Raw genomic sequence first — 17577 nt, forward strand, 5'->3', positions numbered from 1 at the left:
GTTTAGCCCTATGGCTTCTGCCCAGTGCACAGAGCTCTGGTTCCAGCTCCAGCTGCTTTCCACCTGCTCCCCTCCTCCCCGCCTCCCCCTCAGGAAATGCTCATCTCGCCAAGCAGGCAGAAGGCAGGCAGAGCTGGAGCCAGAGCTCCAGGCACTCACTGGGCAGAAACCACCCGTCTAAAGCTTCCATCTGAATAGTCAGAAGAGAATATGTATGAAGCTGTGTCATGAACAACCTCCCCTCTCAGAGGACCTTCTTGCTGCTGACTGGCAGCTTATTATAGATTATATGCTGTTATCCCCTACTATATGTTGTTATTTCCCCAGGTCGTCAGTATACATGATGCTTCGCAGGCAAATAAGAGGACTTCTATGAGAATGTAACAACCTAAGATTTAAAAAAGCATAACAAATAGCATCAGGACACCTGGATTATAATAAAAATATGTTCTTGCTTAGGATGCCATTTATGCATTTTGATACCTTGCTTTATTGTATGATTTAGCGTAGTTACAATGATATAAGAATAGGAAAATTGAGAACAAACCTAAAAAAAATTATTTTCCAATTTTTATACAGACACTAAAAGTAGAGTAGTGCAGCAGTATATGAAACACTATTAGCAGTATATGAAACACTATTATTCTCACCTATAAGTAAATTCCTAACCTCATGGGAGTCTGTGTGGACTTCAGTATTGTCTTCATTGGGGCTAGGATTGCTTACCACTTGAGCATGCTTGATTTGCTATTAGGAAGAATTTTGCTTTTACTTGATCACAGGAGTAATATTTTTGTGAAAATAGCTGAGATAAACACATAAATAACTCATACAAATATTTATTCTCTTAACTTTAGGGGGAATGGATTGTATCAGGCTTGGTGAGGCAATTATTGAGTATTCCAGTGATTTCAGATTCTTTATTACTACAAAACTAAGAAATCCACATTATTTGCCTGAACTAGCTACAAAAGTTTCTTTACTCAACTTTATGATAACTCCAGAGGGACTTGAAGACCAGTTGCTAGGTATTGTTGTTGCAAAGGAAAGGTAAGTGTTTGTTTATTGAAAATAACCAAATTAAATATTTTAAACTAGCAGCTTTAGAAACAAATAAAATATATGTTTATATCAAAAACAAAATTGTTCTTTGTTCTAAGTAGTCCTTAATAAGATAATCTTGGGGCCCTGCTACATGTTCAAATTAAAGCTAGATAGAAACCAGATATAGAATTGTTACACATTTTTCAAAAGCACTAACTTTTGTAGCTTGTTGGTTCTTTTTATAATAGCTCTTTCCATTTTTATAGCATGTGGCTGGTCTAAATGTATTGCACAGTTTACTGGTTAATTGTGTGATAGTTACTTTACACTTGTGGCTGGTCTTACTTTGCATGTGTGGTCAGTTTAAATTTATTGCGCAGTTAACCAGTTAATTGCATGTTATATGTAATGTGTAACCAGAGGCCTTGGTTTTTCAGTTGTCTTATCTAAGATGTGTGCAAGGGCCATCAGTATTTTTCAGATTCAGATGAGATTTGGAAAACTATATGGATATTTAACTTTACTACTGCACAACCATAATTATTGTTTTCTTATCTAGTCCATAACTTTGCACATGTAAAATGGATATTGGATTTTTAAATTATTTTATTTTTTAATTTTTGATGGTAACTGAAAATCTTTCCAGTTCCTATTTGTTGTCACATAGAAACAGATTTAATTGGATTTTCTGATGGTCCTGTCTTTTACAGGTTGCCTGGTTAAACATGTTAGAGTCCACTTGTTAAAAATCTGACTACATTTAATGAACATTCCATATGATAAGCACAGGCAGTACAATACTTGTGCAAATATTTACTCAGATACAAGTGTTATAGTACAAGAAAATCAATATTAGCTGACATTTCCAGGAGTCTGAGTATAAAGTTTTAGACCATAAAACTAAAGCACAGAGTTTAAATTGTTACATGTTTAGGCATCCAAATAGATGATAAGCACTTAGAGCCCATAAAGGATTTAGAGGACAAATTCTGTTATGATTACATAACTTTATTGAAGTTAGTGGAAATATACTAAATATAAGAAAAAAATTACCCCAAATGTCTAGCTTTGGCCTTAATATCTTGTTAAATAGAGTGAATAGTGAGAATTAGCTGTAATATAATTTAAGTGACTTCCTCTAAATGGAAAAAAATTAATGGAATACTACACAAAATCTCCAAAAGTAATTGCTTTCTGTAGCACTAATATAACATGATTAATGAGCACTAATCTTGGCAAATATTAATTTTACAAATATAGGTTAACTGTATACAGGTATCAAAATGTGTAATACATAATACATTAACTTGGGTATATGTTTTGTTTTTTTAGACCAGAATTAGAAGAGGAGAGGAATGCTCTCATCCTTCAGTCTGCGGCCAATAATAAACAGCTAAAAGAAATTGAGAAGAAAATTTTAGAGACTTTACAAGTATCGGAAGGGAATATACTGGAAGATGAGACTGCAATTATGGTCTTAGACTCTGCTAAAATAATGTCTAATGAAATCACTAAGAAGCAACAAGTAAGCAAAGTTAAACTTTGCTTTAAAATTAATAGAGTGCTCACAAAATTAAATTGGATAATGTGCTGTGTAAAAACCTAAAGCTTTGCTTCCTAGCAGGAAGACTATGAATTAGAAGTGAAATAAAGAAAACACTCTGCATGTGAAATGGTAAGATCAACTCATAAAACAAAACTATGGATCAATCCTGAAGTTCTTTCTTATGGCTTAATCCGGCCCTAACAAGGCAAATATCAGTCTTCAAAAGGAGTTGTGCCCAAATAAGGATGGAGTAAAAAGTAAGGACTTCAGAATTGGGCTCTATATTAGGATAAAGTAAGAGTCTAAGTGTTAAACTAATAGAAAGCAACATTTTAAAGGAGACAGTAATTACCTAGGCAACTGGATATGAAATTCCATGCCAGTAACTTCTAAGTTCTAATACTGCAACTGCCTCAAACTCATCTTGTTAGTCACAGGTGAATCTCATCTGTCTGTATGTTAATTTTCCAATAAGTAAAATGAGAATAATAATTCCACAGGACGTAGTAGAGGAGGCTGTGCACACTGAGAATAGCTATATATGCTAATTATAGCAAGTTATTTTGTTCCCCAGTTTTGGAGAAACGTTTTGGGAAGAAGAGACTCATTGAGATGCCATTTCTGAATTTTCTCTGAAATATCCTATTTGTGGAGAATTGTGCCCTGTAGTGAAAATAGCAGAGGGTTATCTCTAAACCTGGGTTCCATTGTGATGATAATCGGCACTAATTTATACAGGAATTCTGTCCTTCGGAGAAGGGGCCGAAGCATTTGCCACCTATAATAGTAATCTTTTCCCAGCCCCAGCCCTCCTGCCTTAACCCATTCCTTCTTCTCAACTACTGAGCCGAATTCCCACACAAAATGCACACATCTAGGTTAGGGATATAAAAATAACTGGGATGGGGTTGTACTGTTTTCTCCACACTCATCTTCACAGCCCTTGGTTTAGAGCATGTCAGCATAGGGATGTAGACTGGCAGAACTAACACCTACTGTTATCTAGCAATTCATTTATTAGTACCTAGCAATTTTAAAGCTACAATATATAAGAAACAAATAACTCTCAACTTTTATATTAAATGTATTCTAGTTTCTTTGTTTTCATATAATATATTTATAAAAAGTGACTATTGTAGAATACCTACTGCTAGAATGATTGTTTTAAAATTTGAAATCCAGGCATATTTAAAGACATAATTGTTGAGTTTGATGCGTCTTATGCCAAGTGACTTGGTGGAACTGTCTTGACTAGTTTTGTCTTGGCCTTTCTGTCTTTGGCTCCACTCCACTCCATGTAGTCTGTCACTGAAGTCAAGTTGCCCTTGTATGACCCACCTAAGGCTCGCTCCAGGACTGAGGCCTTAGATGGCAAACATATCTGAGCATGGAAAATGTATTGTACAGTGCACAATAAGTGAATTTTAATAATGAGTGTGTAGTAATAACTATTTCTGTACAAAGGGAAATATTAAAAGCTTTTTTTTTTAACTTGTGTGTCATTTTTTAGGTTGCAGAGAAAACAGAAATTAAATTAGCAGAATCTCGAGAAGGCTATAGACCCATTGCAAAGCATTCATCAGTGCTCTTCTTCAGTATTGCAGACCTGGCTAACATTGATCCCATGTACCAGTACTCTCTCAGTTGGTTTGTTAACCTCTTTATCAACTCAATTCATGACAGGTAAATAAAATATTTCTGGGTAAAATCCCATATATTTCTTTCTCTTCTCACCAACAGCTCCCTTCATTTAAAGGATTTAAATCAGGTTTTCTTCTTCTTTGTATCGAAACATTTCCAGAAACATCCTCAAATTTTGGCGGTATGATTTTTTTCTACAAGTGGTTGCAGGTGTATTTTTGTACAAGTAATTTAGTAAATGCAGGCTGTGCTACAGGCGTGAAAAAACAAAACAAAACAGTGCTTTACTTTCAGCTTAGCGTGCCCCTGCACCAAGCACAGTGCATGCCCAGAAGTGGAACCATGTCAGTTTGACTCAGCTCACCCAGCATCTGTATAGCTTGCGTGCTTCAGTGCGGCTTTTTGGCACTTTTTTATAATAACTGATTCAATCACATCAGTTTGACCCTGCTCCCCAGTGTCTGTATAGCTCACATGCTTCAGCGGGACTTTTTGGTGCTTTTATCTAATAGCTGTGTGGCAGGGCACCTTTGGGTGCCTGCCATTTTAAGGGTTGGAAGCAGGCAGCCACCAGGTGCCTGATTAGGGTGGCTATTTTAGGGCACAGATACACAGGCTGGCCCAGCAGTTCATAGCTGGAAGACAAGGAGGCAACATCAGGCTGAGCAGCTCCTGGAACATCTTGGAGGTAAGAGCTGGGACTATGGGGAAGGAGGATGCCCCATGACCTGGACATGACAGAAAACTGCACCCTGCTGGGGAAGGAAGGCCTGGTGGGGCTACCTGTGCTGGGGTAACCCCTCAGAAATGCCAAGCCAGGCACCTTCCCCAGTGGAAGGTGAGTATGGGGTGCCTCCTAACCCCAGCCCCACATCCCTGGTGGGTTTGAGATCATGCAGGGGGAGCTCACTCAGGCTCACAGAAGTCCTGAGGCAGGTCCCAGGTCAGGGGAGGGACCTGGAGCACTGCCCAAGCTCATTGAGAGACCTGAGGTTGCAGTAGGGATCTGAGTGTGGCTCCAGTGAGAAGAGTGGACCCCTGGTGAGGGTGCCAAGTGAAAAGAGTGGACCTGGTGATGGGGCTGAGTGAAGAGTGGTCTGGTTGAGGGGGCTGTGAGAGGAGTGACCCTGGTAAGAGGGCAGAATTACTCAGAGTGAAAAAACCCAACGTGAGGGTGCTGGGACCATGAGCTCTGGTGCAGTGGGAGTCCCGGTGAGACTCCGGAGCTCGGGTCCCAGTGCCAACCAACTGGAGAAACATCTGCAAGGCACAGGCCATGGTGTAGGGGAGGTCAGAGCCATGGATAATGCCCCCCTAGTGTCGGGGTAGTGTAAGAGCAGCCTCCCACTTAAAAAATTATATTAACATTCAAGTCATGGCAGGTGAGTCGGGGCAGACTGCCCTAGACAGGTGGGTGGGCCAGCGTGGAGATATGGCCCAGGAAAAGCCCCCTGTCACAAGCTGATTCAGTTAGCTATTAGATAAAAGCACCAAAAAGCCCTGCTGAAGCACATGAGCTATACAGACAGTGGGGGGCTGGGTCAAGTTGATGCGATTCATAGTTTCATAGTTTTTTTAGGGGCTGGAAAGGACCCTACAAATCATCAGGTCCAGCCCTCCCTGCACTTGGGCGGCAGGAAAGGATTCCTCTTTCAGGAAAGCACTGGAGTTTGCTTTTTTTTTACCTTGTCTGTCAGCACCCATGCCTGATAACAGTTCTTCAATTTGATTACCAGTAGTGTGGACAGGATGGGTTCAACTTCCCTAAGATGTGAACTGGATAAGCCCTAAGATGTGAATTAGATAAGCCCTAACAGTCATATGAAAGGGACCATTAGCCACTGACTCATCTCTCTCTAAGCACAGACTCTTCAAATACAATAGATCTTTTACTAAAAAAAGAAATGCAATTCTTAGCTTGACCGGTTCACCCAACATTTTTGTATAAGTAATTTAGTAAATGCAGGCTGCATTACAGGCGTGAAAAAACACAACAAAACAGTGCTTTACTTTCAGCTTAGTGTGCCCCTGCACCAAGCATCCCAAATGGTTCCCTTTGTAATCATGTTTTTCAAAAAATAACACTGCTTATAGATATCTGTTGCAGTGTGCCTTGGAAGAGTCCAAGTCTGGTGTTGAATTAAAACTATGATGAAGTGGTAAGAGTTCTGATACCCAAGTGTGATAGTGATTTCAGAAAATCATTTTGGCTGGGATTTCAGAAAAGACTTAGGGAGTTGGATGCCTAACTCATTTTGAATGTAATTGAATTCAGTGAGAGCTAGGTGCATAGTTTCCTTAAGGACAATTTCAGCCCTAGTCTATATCCTACAAACCTGTTCAAAATTATTTTTATTTTCTTTTATTTGCTTCATTGATTCAATATAAACACTCATGTTCTCTTTCTCTTTCTTTTCTTTTAGTAATAAATCTAAAATTTTGGAGAAGCGCCTTCGTTACTTGAATGATCACTTCACATACAACTTGTATTGTAATGTGTGTCGCTCTTTGTTTGAGAAGGACAAGCTGCTGTTTTCCTTTTTACTATGCTGTAACCTTCTCATGTAAGATTCATATTTTTTGGAATTTCTTCATAATACAAAACAATTATTTCTCTTTTACTGAAATAATGTGCAAATGGTGGAATACTTCTGCACGTGTTTTGATGATTCTATCTTTAAAGCCTCGTCATGAAGTCAATGCTTATACTTCCCCCAAATATTTTATTAACGTCCTCCTATTAGGTCTTTATTGCCCTTTGCAAAGAGGTGGGATGATGCTGTGTAATCGGGTTGCAGTTATTTTTTTAAATAACAATTGCCATTATTTTAAAAATGTTTCAGGTTAAAATTCTCCAAGGTAGTGGTTTCTCTTTTCAACAGCTTTGCTTAGCATATATCACTACTCCTTGTAAAACTTTTCATAGATTTCATAGACATTAGGGCTGGAAGGGACCTCAGAAGATCATCGAGTCCAGCCCCCCGCCCAAAGGGCAGGACGTCAGCTGGGGTCATAGGATCCCAGCAAGATAAGCATCCAGTTTCATCTTGAAGGTGTTCAATGAAGGCGCTTGAACAACCTCCGGCGGCAGGCTGTTCCAGACCTTGGGGGCTCGGACAGTAAAGAAATTCTTCCTTATGTCCAGCCTGAAACGATCTTGTAGTAGTTTGTGACCATTCGTCCTCGTCATCCCTTGGGGCGCTCTGGTGAACAAACGTTCCCCTAGATACTGGTGATCACCCCTGATAAACTTGTAGGTGGCCATCAGATCACCCCTGAGCCTGCGCTTTTCCAGGCTAAAGAGCCCCAGGGCTCTCAGCCTGTCATCGTAGGGTCTGCTTCCCTGACCTCTGATCATGCGCGTGGCTCTTCTCTGGACTCTCTCAAGCTTCTCCACATCCTTTTTGAATTGTGGAGCCCAAAACTGGACGCAGTACTCCAGCTGCGGCCTCACTAAGGCCGAGTACAGGGGGAGAATGACGTCCCGGGATTTGCTTGAGAAGCATCTACGGATGCAAGCCAGCGTTTTGGTCGCTTTACTAGCCGCAGCATCGCATTGCAGGCTCATGTTCATCTTGTGGTCAATGATGACCCCCAAGTCTCTTTCTTCCATAGTGCTAACCAACATAGCACTGCCGAGCCTATAAGGATGCTGCGGGTTTTTCTTCCCAAGGTGGAGAACCTTGCATTTATCGGCGTTGAACACCATCAGATTCTCATCCGCCCACTTGCTGAGCCTGTCCAGGTCAGCCTGGATCACCCGCCTGTCTTCTGGCGTGGATGCTTTGCCCCAAAGTTTGGTGTCATCGGCGAACTTGGCCAGTCCGCTTCTGACTCCAGTGTCCACATCGTTAATGAAGATGTGGAACAGTATGGGTCCAAGGACAGAGCCCTGGGGGACCCCACTGGTCACAGGACACCACGATGAGTGACTTCCATCAATTACTACCCTCTGGGTCCGACCCCGGAGCCAATTTTCCAGCCAGTGGATCGTGGGGGACCCAAGGCGACAATTGGCCAGTTTCTCCAAGAGACGATCATGGGACACCAGATCGAAGGCTTTTTTGAAGTCAAGATATATGACATCAATCTCATCTCCCTTGTCCAGGTGATAGGTCACCTGGTCGTTTCTTCTTCACCTCCCCTTTCTTTTCACTTTTGTGTCTTTGCCCATTTCTTCATGGCAAAGATGAAAAAGTGCTGCTGATCCTACCACACAATGTGTGTTGTGTGTGTGTGTATAGTGGCTGGCAGAGGAAAGAGAAGCATAAATTCTCTGTTGCAGGGATTGTCAACCAGGGGTACATATACCCCCAGGGGTACTTAGAAAGATCGTATGGAGTATGTGGGTGTGTGAGCGGGGACAGAGCGCAGGGATGGAGTATGCCCCAGGTGGGATGTGGCAGTGATGTCTCCCCAGCACATTCTCGCACTTTGCCTTTTACCTGGGGGAGGGGAAGGGATCCACCAGATGCCACCGGCCCCATGCTACACACCAGGGCACCTCCCCGCCTCCCACCCCAGCTCACTCTCCTGATTGTCTCAGAGGCAGAGTCAGCATGAGAGCAGCAGCCCGCCCTCTTCCCCACTCAATACATACAGCGAGCCCCAGCCCCCTGCACTGTGGGTGCAGAGCTGCTTCATGAGGGGGGTAGGTAGGGAGAGGGGCAGGGCTGCAGCACTGTGTGGGCCCAGGGCCAGCCGGGAGAGGGTGCAGCTGTGGGAGCTGGCAGCTGCACTGGGCACTCCGCTGTTACTCCCTCCCTTTATTAAAAGGAAGCATTTCACATGGGAGGTGGGGGTTGGGCCCAGCACATCTGGCAGCTCCAAACCCAGCAGGAAGCCAGGATGTATGTTAACCCATGAGAGGCTGTCCCCACCAGTGCAGCTCTGTGCCAGCCTGGGCAAGCCCCATGGCATTGGCCCCGGGGGGTGGGCAGGCAGCGGCAAAGGCGCAGTTCCTCAGCAGGGCTCCAGCTCAGCCACAGTGGGCCTTTGGGGCACCCTGGAGAAGCTCCAGCTGGAGCACAGCATTGGTGGCCAGCAGCACCTGTGCTCACAGCCCAGCCGAGCTGCACCATGGGTGAGGGGCACAGCTTGGAGCAGGGAGGAGCCACACTGTCCTACAGGGGCTGAGGCACTCACTGACTTTCTTCCTCCTGCACTTGAGTGACTTCTTCCTTTGCTGCTGAGCCCTGCCCGTCCCTCACACCCGGGCCCACAATGCCTCTGCCAGAGGCTGCAGGACTCCTCCTAAGGCCTCCTGGTTGGGACCCTGTGAGGGCTTGAGGCTGTTTGTAGGCTGCTGCTGCCACCGTCATGTACGAGCCCACCCTGTATCCCACTGAGTGGCACCTGTGCAGCCTGTAGAGGGGCACTGCTGCCTTCGCCCCCCTCCCCAGCCCTGCCAGACATGACACAGGGCGCCATTTAGCACTGTCTGATGTGTGCAGCCAGCCCTGCCTGGGGGCAACCAGGGGTGCCATAGTGTTATTACCCCAGCCCAGCAACCAGTGGCTGCGGCTGGTTCCCCTCGCGCCATGAAAGCCCATGTGGCTGTCCCATGCTGAGAGGGCTCTGTGTGCTCCTGCCAGTAATGTTAAAAATGAAAAAAATATAAAGGGGTATGTAGCAGGACACTAAGGTGCCTGCTACTGAGAGCGCGGAAAACTCCTCAGGTGCTGGTTCCCAAGGCAACGGGAGCCAGCAAACGACCCACACCTGCCAGCGGTCAGCTGGCTATAAGAGGCAAGACCTGGCTCCTATAAGAAGGAGGGGAGCCGAGACCAGAGGCAGTTGCTGACTGGCATCTAAGACAGTAGGAGTTCCCTACCAACAGGGAAGGATGAGGAAACTTCTGGCCAGAAGAGAGAGAACCTGAATGCCAGAGCAGCGTTGGTCACCGTGGTAGGAGAGAGAACCCGGTAGGCCTGAGCCTAGTTATAGCTGGAGGCTTATGTTTGCGTTGTAGCCCAGGGGCTTGTGTTTATGTTGTTGTTTGTGTTTGCAGTTTGTTTAACACCGGTGGTTTGGGTGAGGCTATAAGGGGATGGAGGAGGCCTCATAGGGGATTCACAATAGAGTGAGGACCCCAGCCCCAGTGAGGGTACGGAGTTCGGTAGTACAGACCCCAGCTCCACAGAAGAGCCCCGGTGAGAGGGGCAGCCGTGCAGAGGGAAGAGCCCCGGTGAGAGGGGCAGCCGTGCAGAGGGAAGAGCCCCGGTGAGGGGGGCAGCCGTGCAGAGGGAAGAGCCCCGGTGAGGGGGGCAGCCGTGCAGAGGGAAGAGCCCCGGTGAGGGGGGCAGCCGTGCAGAGGGAAGAGCCCGGTGAGAGGGGCAGCCGTGCAGAGGGAAGAGCCCGGTGAGAGGGGCAGCCGTGCAGAGGGAAGAGCCCCGGTGGGGGGGGCAGCCGTGCAGAGGGAAGAGCCCCGGTGGGGGGGGCAGCCGTGCAGAGGGAAGAGCCCCGGTGAGAAGGGTGGCGTATAGAGAAGGCCCGCAAGGCCTAGACACGCCAGACACCCGGAGTAGGAGAACTGTGGCCAAGTGGAGGAGAGGTAGCCTCCCTACAAAAGAAACATATCATCAAAGTTGTGGCGGGCGAGAATAGGAGGGTGCAAATCTGAAGCTTGGCACAGTAGAGGAGGCGGCAAGGGCTAGCACGGCGACCCTGCCGTCCCTCCTGTTACAGTGTACATGAGCTGAAACTTTGAGACAGAAGGGGTACACTTATTAAAAAAGGTTGAAAACCCCTGCTCTATTGGAAGCATTACAGTAGCATTTTTATGTATATGTTTCTAAAAAAATTGGGGAGTTATTTATGTTGCTTAACTGTAAACCATATTAATATACAGCATTTGCCAACTTCTCAAACAAATGTGTCCACACCTCCTTCCATGTTGTCACCTTACAGACTCAACACCCTTCTTGAACTGATTTATAAAGCTACTATCTTCTCCTCTTCAAGTGTCTTGTAGAAGACCCGCTTTTGCCATAAAACCCAGAAGAAACCAGTCTATTATTGATAGGCAGAGTTGATTTTTTTTTAAAAATTTTTCAATCATTAAAGTAGGGGTGCTCAACCCCTGACCCACATGTCATCCAGCCCTCAGAGCTCCCCCAGGTCCAGAAATTGGCGGTGGGGGAATGTTGGCACCACTCCCCTGCTGCTGGATTTCCAGATCTATGGGGAGCCCTAGGCCCTGCATATTGGATGGGCACCTGATCCCAGTGTGCAGGGCTAGGCAGGGGTGGCACCAGGCTCCAGAATCTACTACCAGTGTGAAAGATTGGGAAGGGGTGATAAAAGGCCCCTGGGACCCAATCCCTGTGCATGGAGGGGTTGGTGTTGGGCCTCAGGACCTGGTCCTGGCTTGCAAGGCTGTCAGGCCCACAGACCAACCCCAGGTCACTCACCTGGTCCATGGGGCCAAAAGGTTGACCACCACTGATTTAAGCATAAAAGGGAACTTGTACGTGTGATTGTATGTTTGATCTTCCACTTTTAAACTGATCTTGATCCAGGAATCTCAGGTGCTATTGTAATATAAATATTATTAGATAATAATGGAGCATAATTCTTTTAAAACAATTTTTATGTTATGGTATGTCAAACTGTTTTTTCATATAACTGAGCATTATCTGGCATTACTTCTGAATGCAGGGCTAAGAAAGACATAGAACTTCAAGAATTTATGTTCTTATTAACTGGAGGAGTAGGTCTCAAGAACAAATACAAGAACCCAGATCCATCGTGGCTACCAGATAAGAGCTGGGATGAATTGTGTCGTGCAAGTGAAATTCCAGCTTTTAGAGGACTAAGGTACCAATAAACATCCAGTGCGAAATTCTCTGTAACTCATTTTGGTAAAAGGAATAAATATTTCTAAGTCATTTCAGACCCTAGAATACTAAAGTTATATTTATAACTGAACCACATAAAGTATGCCTCACCTTCAGAAGTCTGCATGCTGCTTGGCCTGGGCTGCAGCAGAGCAGTGCAGGGCACAGCCCTCCCTCCTCAAGCTTTTGGCAGCGTCCAGCAAGCCAGATAGGTTCAAACTGGTAAGCTGGATATGGCCTGCAGACCATATTTTGCCCACCCTTGCCCTAGGAATTTAGAGCCAGTGCACACAAATAGCATAACCTGCTTTGATTTGGGGGCATCTTTGAGGCTTGGGCCTGAGCACTGTAGCTTACTTCATGGAGGAACAAACCCCATTTTCTGACAGAACAACCAAAAAGGTATTTCAGGAGGGATCGATCTTACATGCATTCCTTCTATTAAAGATAAAGATGAGCTTTAGTAGAAGGGTCAGGGGGGAGAGCGGACTGTGATCTGGACTCATGATAGGCCCAGAATATCTCCCTTTGCTTCCCCTGTGGAAAGGAAAATCTCAGAATTCTTTTGTTTGGGAGTGGGTTTTTCTGCCGCATCTATCTGGAAGAATCATGAGGTTCACTTCCCAAAACAAATTCATCTCCCAAGATCCAAGCAGACCTGGAGGAACTATTGGTGGTCAGAGCCAAGCAGAATAGAGGCTTTGTTCCTGCACAGCAGTGGGGGGGGGGGAGTGGGAGAAGAGGCACCTATGTTTCAGCACAGGGAAGGTCTAGTACAGGGACGGGCAATTATTTTCGGAGGAGGGCTGCTTACCCAGTTTTGGCAGGCTGTCAAGGGCTGCATGGGTAGCCCCACCCCTTGACAGGTGCTCCACCCCTTGACAGGTGCCCCACCCCCTGGTTACCATCTTGGGACCAATTTCCCAGGGCCAGCATCAGTGGAGCCCAGCTTGGGCTGCAGGCTGGCAGGGAGCTGGGCTGGGCTGCACCAGCAGGGAGAGGGGAGCTGGCCTGGCTCAATAGAGCCCCTGCCAGCTGGGACCCCGCACTCCTGCCACTCTGCTCTGGGCCCTGCTGGCACTGGCCCTGGGACACAGGTGCAGGCCCCGGGCTCCCACTGGCTCCCTGCCCGCTCACACCCAGTGCCCCCCAGCCCCGTGGTACAGGCGGAGGGCAGTGCACAGCCCCAACCCCTGCTCGCCAGCAGGAAAGAAGCTGGTGCTGAGCATGGGGATAACTGGCCCCTTGCCTGCCCCATGGCCAGCGCCCCGTGCTGCAGGCACTCGCAGCCCACACAGGGCTGTCCAGAGCAGGCACAGGCAGCCCCAGGCAGGTTGTGAGTGGCTGCAGCACAGGGCATTGGCCAGGGGGTAGGCGAGGGGCTGCTTTTTCCCATGCTCAGCACCAGCTTGTAACCCGCCCCACTGCCAGCCTGGTGCTGAGCGCAGTGGGGTGGGGAAAGCAGCCCCTCCCCGCCCCATGCTCAGCACCCCATGCTGCAGGCGCTCGCAGACCGCATGGGGCTGTCCAGAGTGGGCACAGGCAGCTCCACACAGGCTGCAAGCACCTGCAGCATAGGGTACCGGGCATGGGTGGGGAGGGGCTGCTTCCTCCCTCCCTCCCTCCCCTGTGCTCCTTCTCTGCCCAGGATCATGTGTCCCCCCCCCCAGCCTTACCTGAGCTTCCTGAGCCAGGGCAGCAACATGCTCTCAGCCCAGAAAGGGCTGGGGCTTCTAGCTGGGGGGTGGAGCCAGGTGGCCCTGCTGTTGTTGGAGCCTGCCAGGCTTCCCTTGGATCCTACTGCCCTTGGTTCCTGTCACTTTTGACAGGAACCAAGGGCAGAGAAATATTACTTTTCTACATTTTTTTTAAGGGCCCTGCAGGCTGGATAGAATGGTCTCACAGGCTGAAAGCGGCCTGCGGGCTGTATTTTGCCCACCCCTGGTCTAGTAAGTAGTAGAGTAACCATAGGATTCATTGCAGATTGCTGGAAGCGATGATAATATAGAATGAATTTTATTAATTGCATTGCACATGATCTTCCAATTTAATTATCTTTAATCAGCATGAAAAACTAAACTCCAACATTTACAATAATAGTCAGTGCTTTTTCCTTTAGGAATCATGTTACTGAAAACATAAGTGAATGGCGAAAAATCTACGATGATAAAGATCCACAAAACCTTCCTTTACCAAAACCAATGAATACGATGTTGAATGAGCTACAAAAGATGATCATTATTCGGTGCCTCAGACCAGACAAGGTAAAAGGATATGCAAATGTGTTTGTAGATGATAACACTTCACGTAATACAGTTTGTACTGATTGTTATAGCATCTAGTTTCTTCTTCAAGTGCTTGTCTGTACATTGGCATTCCTCCAGTGCAAGTGTACTTTGTATATTTAAGATGGGTGGGAAGATTTTTGGCCATCATAAGTGCTTTGATCCTGTACCATGGGCATTATCTGCTTCATCATCTGTTTCACTGCTACAGCATCACTCTTGTACATCACTCTTATACATACCAAGGCATAAGGGGCTCAGAAACCCCCTTCTAATGATTTAGAGCTTCAGAGCCATGGTAAGATCCATATTCTTGGTGGACTCAGCAAATTGTACTGTTATGTAGCTTTAAGGCATCTGGTGTTAGCAGGGATTTAGTGCATCTAATATAGTCTTTAGCCATTCAGAAACATTACTTTTTTAAAATTTGTGTTAGGAAAATAAATTCTGGTAACTGGCAGTTAGCCAAGACCTTAAATAAAGTCTGAGTTTCAAGAACTATCTTTCCTATGAAGTGGCTGGCTATCATTAATGATGGCCACAAGGTGGTTTTGTTTGCCTTAAAAGAGGGTACATACTAAAAAATGTTCTGTCTGTCTGTTGGTCTCTTTCAAAAAAGAACTTGGTAGGTTTGCCTCAAACCTTTCCTTTGGACCATTCAGTGAGGCCATTCTCAGCTCCAGGCAAGCAAAATTGTCCTGACAAGAATCTTCTTATCTAGCCTCCAGCCTCTGTGCTTCTTCCTCTAAGGCTGCCCTAGATGGAGTCTTTGGGAGCAGGAGCGTGAGGGAGCACCGCTCTTTAGATAGGAAGACAAAGATAACTTCACCCTTCTAAGTCTGAAAGGCCTGCAAAGCCCAACATTGGGACCAGACCATTTGGTGCACTTCCTAGTAAGAGGACAGCATCCCCAGTTCCTCACCTGATACTTGTAACTTTGGCACCATTGAGGTAACACTTACATGCTCATTTGTTTATTGATAGCTGAAACACTTTGGAAACCACTGGCTTGGATTCTGTATTGGTGAAGGAACTGAAGGGTAATTTTTCTCTTCCCTTTATATGTTGATATACTTTGTGGATGCACCTTGAGGATATTCAAAGTGCATCTACAACACCAGCAACTTATGAGCTTGAATATGTTTAGTATAAGTGAATCAGGATAAGAATACAAGTGGATGCTACATCTGAGAAAAATACAGTTACTGTAAAGTGGATCTGCTATGGCTAGACCTCTCATAGCAGATTGCTGGGGCCCTTTGCTGACTTTGGACTCTTACCAGCACTGCCCAGGTAGGAGGTGCAGGCAAAGGAGACTCAGCTCTTTGATTAGGTCTCTCTGGAATTTACCTTTTCTAAGATTATTAAATTTGTATCAAAAGGAAAGAGGAGGCAAAGAAATAAATAGTCACAAAGTAACAAGGAGTTACTTTGACCCAAAAGTAACTGCTTGCCTCCTTCTTGTCAGGTGGTGTGCATTAGCAATGCTTAGGGGGTGCACATGCACTCCCTGCATGTGGCAGGGCACCCCCTGCAAAAAGGCACTGCCGGTGGTGCCTGCAGGCAGTCTCTGCTTGCCACCCACCCTGCCTCCCACACTGCCGGTGGTGTCTGCGGGTGGTCTGTGATCACTGCTGGCCGCCATCGGTGCCATCTGTGGGTGGTTGCCGGTTGCTGGTCAGCACTTGCCACCCTCCCCCACCACTGCCAACAGTGCCATGGCTGCCTATGTGAGCTCCCTGCTTGCCACCACCATGCTCCCACCACCGACAGCGCTGCTGTTGCCTGCAGGAGCTCGCTGTGCCCCCCACCCACCGGGGGCAAGCAGTATTCATGGTGGTGTGTATGTATACCTGACCACATAGTTCTTTCAGTTAACTAAAAATAACATAAATAGAATATACGTTCTGTTAAGTTTACATTTTCTTCTTACACTTTTGCCTTCTGGAATTCCAGTGACGTTGATGTAAAAATCATCAGATGTGTTCTAGTTTTACGTGAACATATTTAATATATGCGTTATATATTTAGCTCTTGCTTACAATGATCAGTTTATGACTTCGAAGTAAGCCTAAAGTACCACTTACAAGTATTATTCACCTCTTAGATATTAGGGATCTATAACTACTTGATTGTTTCAAATATCTGTTTAGTTGCACTTAATTTTTCTTTGAGTCATAGCAGCACTGTAAGAACAATCAGAAGGCATTGTTTTTAATCAGTATTAATTTAAAATTTAACATCACCTAAAATTGCAGAATATTTGGAATAAAAACTCCTTTTTTATAAATATATATTTTTTGTGTTTCTGTCTGTACAACAGTAGTAGGTGGGCTCAGTTTTTAATTACATCTATCTATGTTCTGTGCATCTTTCAAGGCAAAAACATAGATTTCTATTAGAATTCATGAAAAGTAAAATGTGCTGAATGGCAGCTACCTCAGGCCAGGCTTTGCTGTGGACAACATGAAGGCAATGCAGCTAAAATGATAAAATGAGAGCATTATACTTCTCCACTGAGAGTGCTTCATCCCATGCAATCCTACTTTGTCCTTTTGAAGGTCCCCCCTATTCCATGAATGAGTCCTGGATTTGTAAATGGATAGTCTTGCAGATAAGTTTCTAGTCCACTAGGAGTAGATGCTCAAAAGCTAGAATGAGAGGGTACATCCCATTGTCTCTTGCAGAGGATCATGGAGGTGGGATCACCCAGACAGTAACAGAGCCCTTTAATTACAGCAGGTGGCTGCTGGTGGTTGGAGGAAGAGTCATGGAGCAACTAGGCAACATGTGTAACCTATTGGGTAGGACCTCAGAAACATGTATTAAGAATGTTATCTTATCTAAGCTTGGATGTTTGAAAGGTCTTATTTTCTGAACATTATCAGATTCCTTCAAATTTAGTTTTAATGTTTAATGCTGGGTTCTGAGTTACCCAGCATCAGAGCCAGATTAACCCTTTAGTGGGCCCTAGGCAAACAAACTTGTGGGTCCCGACTTAATACTGTATATTTATATTACTTTTTCACTCAATAATTATAATATGTGAAGTAAGCACAGCTGGGTCCCTTCTTCACTTAGGGCCCTAGGCATGTGTCTAGTTTGCCTATGTGTTAATCTGGCCCTGTCCAGCATGCAGTGGAGAAGAGACCTTGTTCATCCTTCCTTTTCTGAGGATGCTGGCTGGCCAGTTTTAACTCTGTTAAACCTGAGTTGCTTATAA

The 17577-nt window shown here is 45.6% G+C and overlaps 1 protein-coding gene across 1 annotated transcript in view; it reads left to right on the forward strand.

Annotated features, from left to right (window-relative positions):
• The window catches only part of DNAH12 (dynein axonemal heavy chain 12), a 152807-nt gene that overhangs the window by 114516 nt on the left and 20714 nt on the right, over positions 1 to 17577 (forward strand). The window contains exons 56-61 of the mRNA XM_014596590.3: positions 858 to 1050; positions 2377 to 2569; positions 4101 to 4273; positions 6655 to 6795; positions 11891 to 12049; positions 14189 to 14333. Coding sequence (XP_014452076.1) covers positions 858 to 1050; positions 2377 to 2569; positions 4101 to 4273; positions 6655 to 6795; positions 11891 to 12049; positions 14189 to 14333 — 1004 coding nt within the window. The remainder of the gene's footprint in view (positions 1 to 857; positions 1051 to 2376; positions 2570 to 4100; positions 4274 to 6654; positions 6796 to 11890; positions 12050 to 14188; positions 14334 to 17577) is intronic.

Source organism: Alligator mississippiensis, chromosome 12, assembly GCF_030867095.1.
Source record: "Alligator mississippiensis isolate rAllMis1 chromosome 12, rAllMis1, whole genome shotgun sequence".
NCBI lineage: Eukaryota > Metazoa > Chordata > Crocodylia > Alligatoridae > Alligator > Alligator mississippiensis.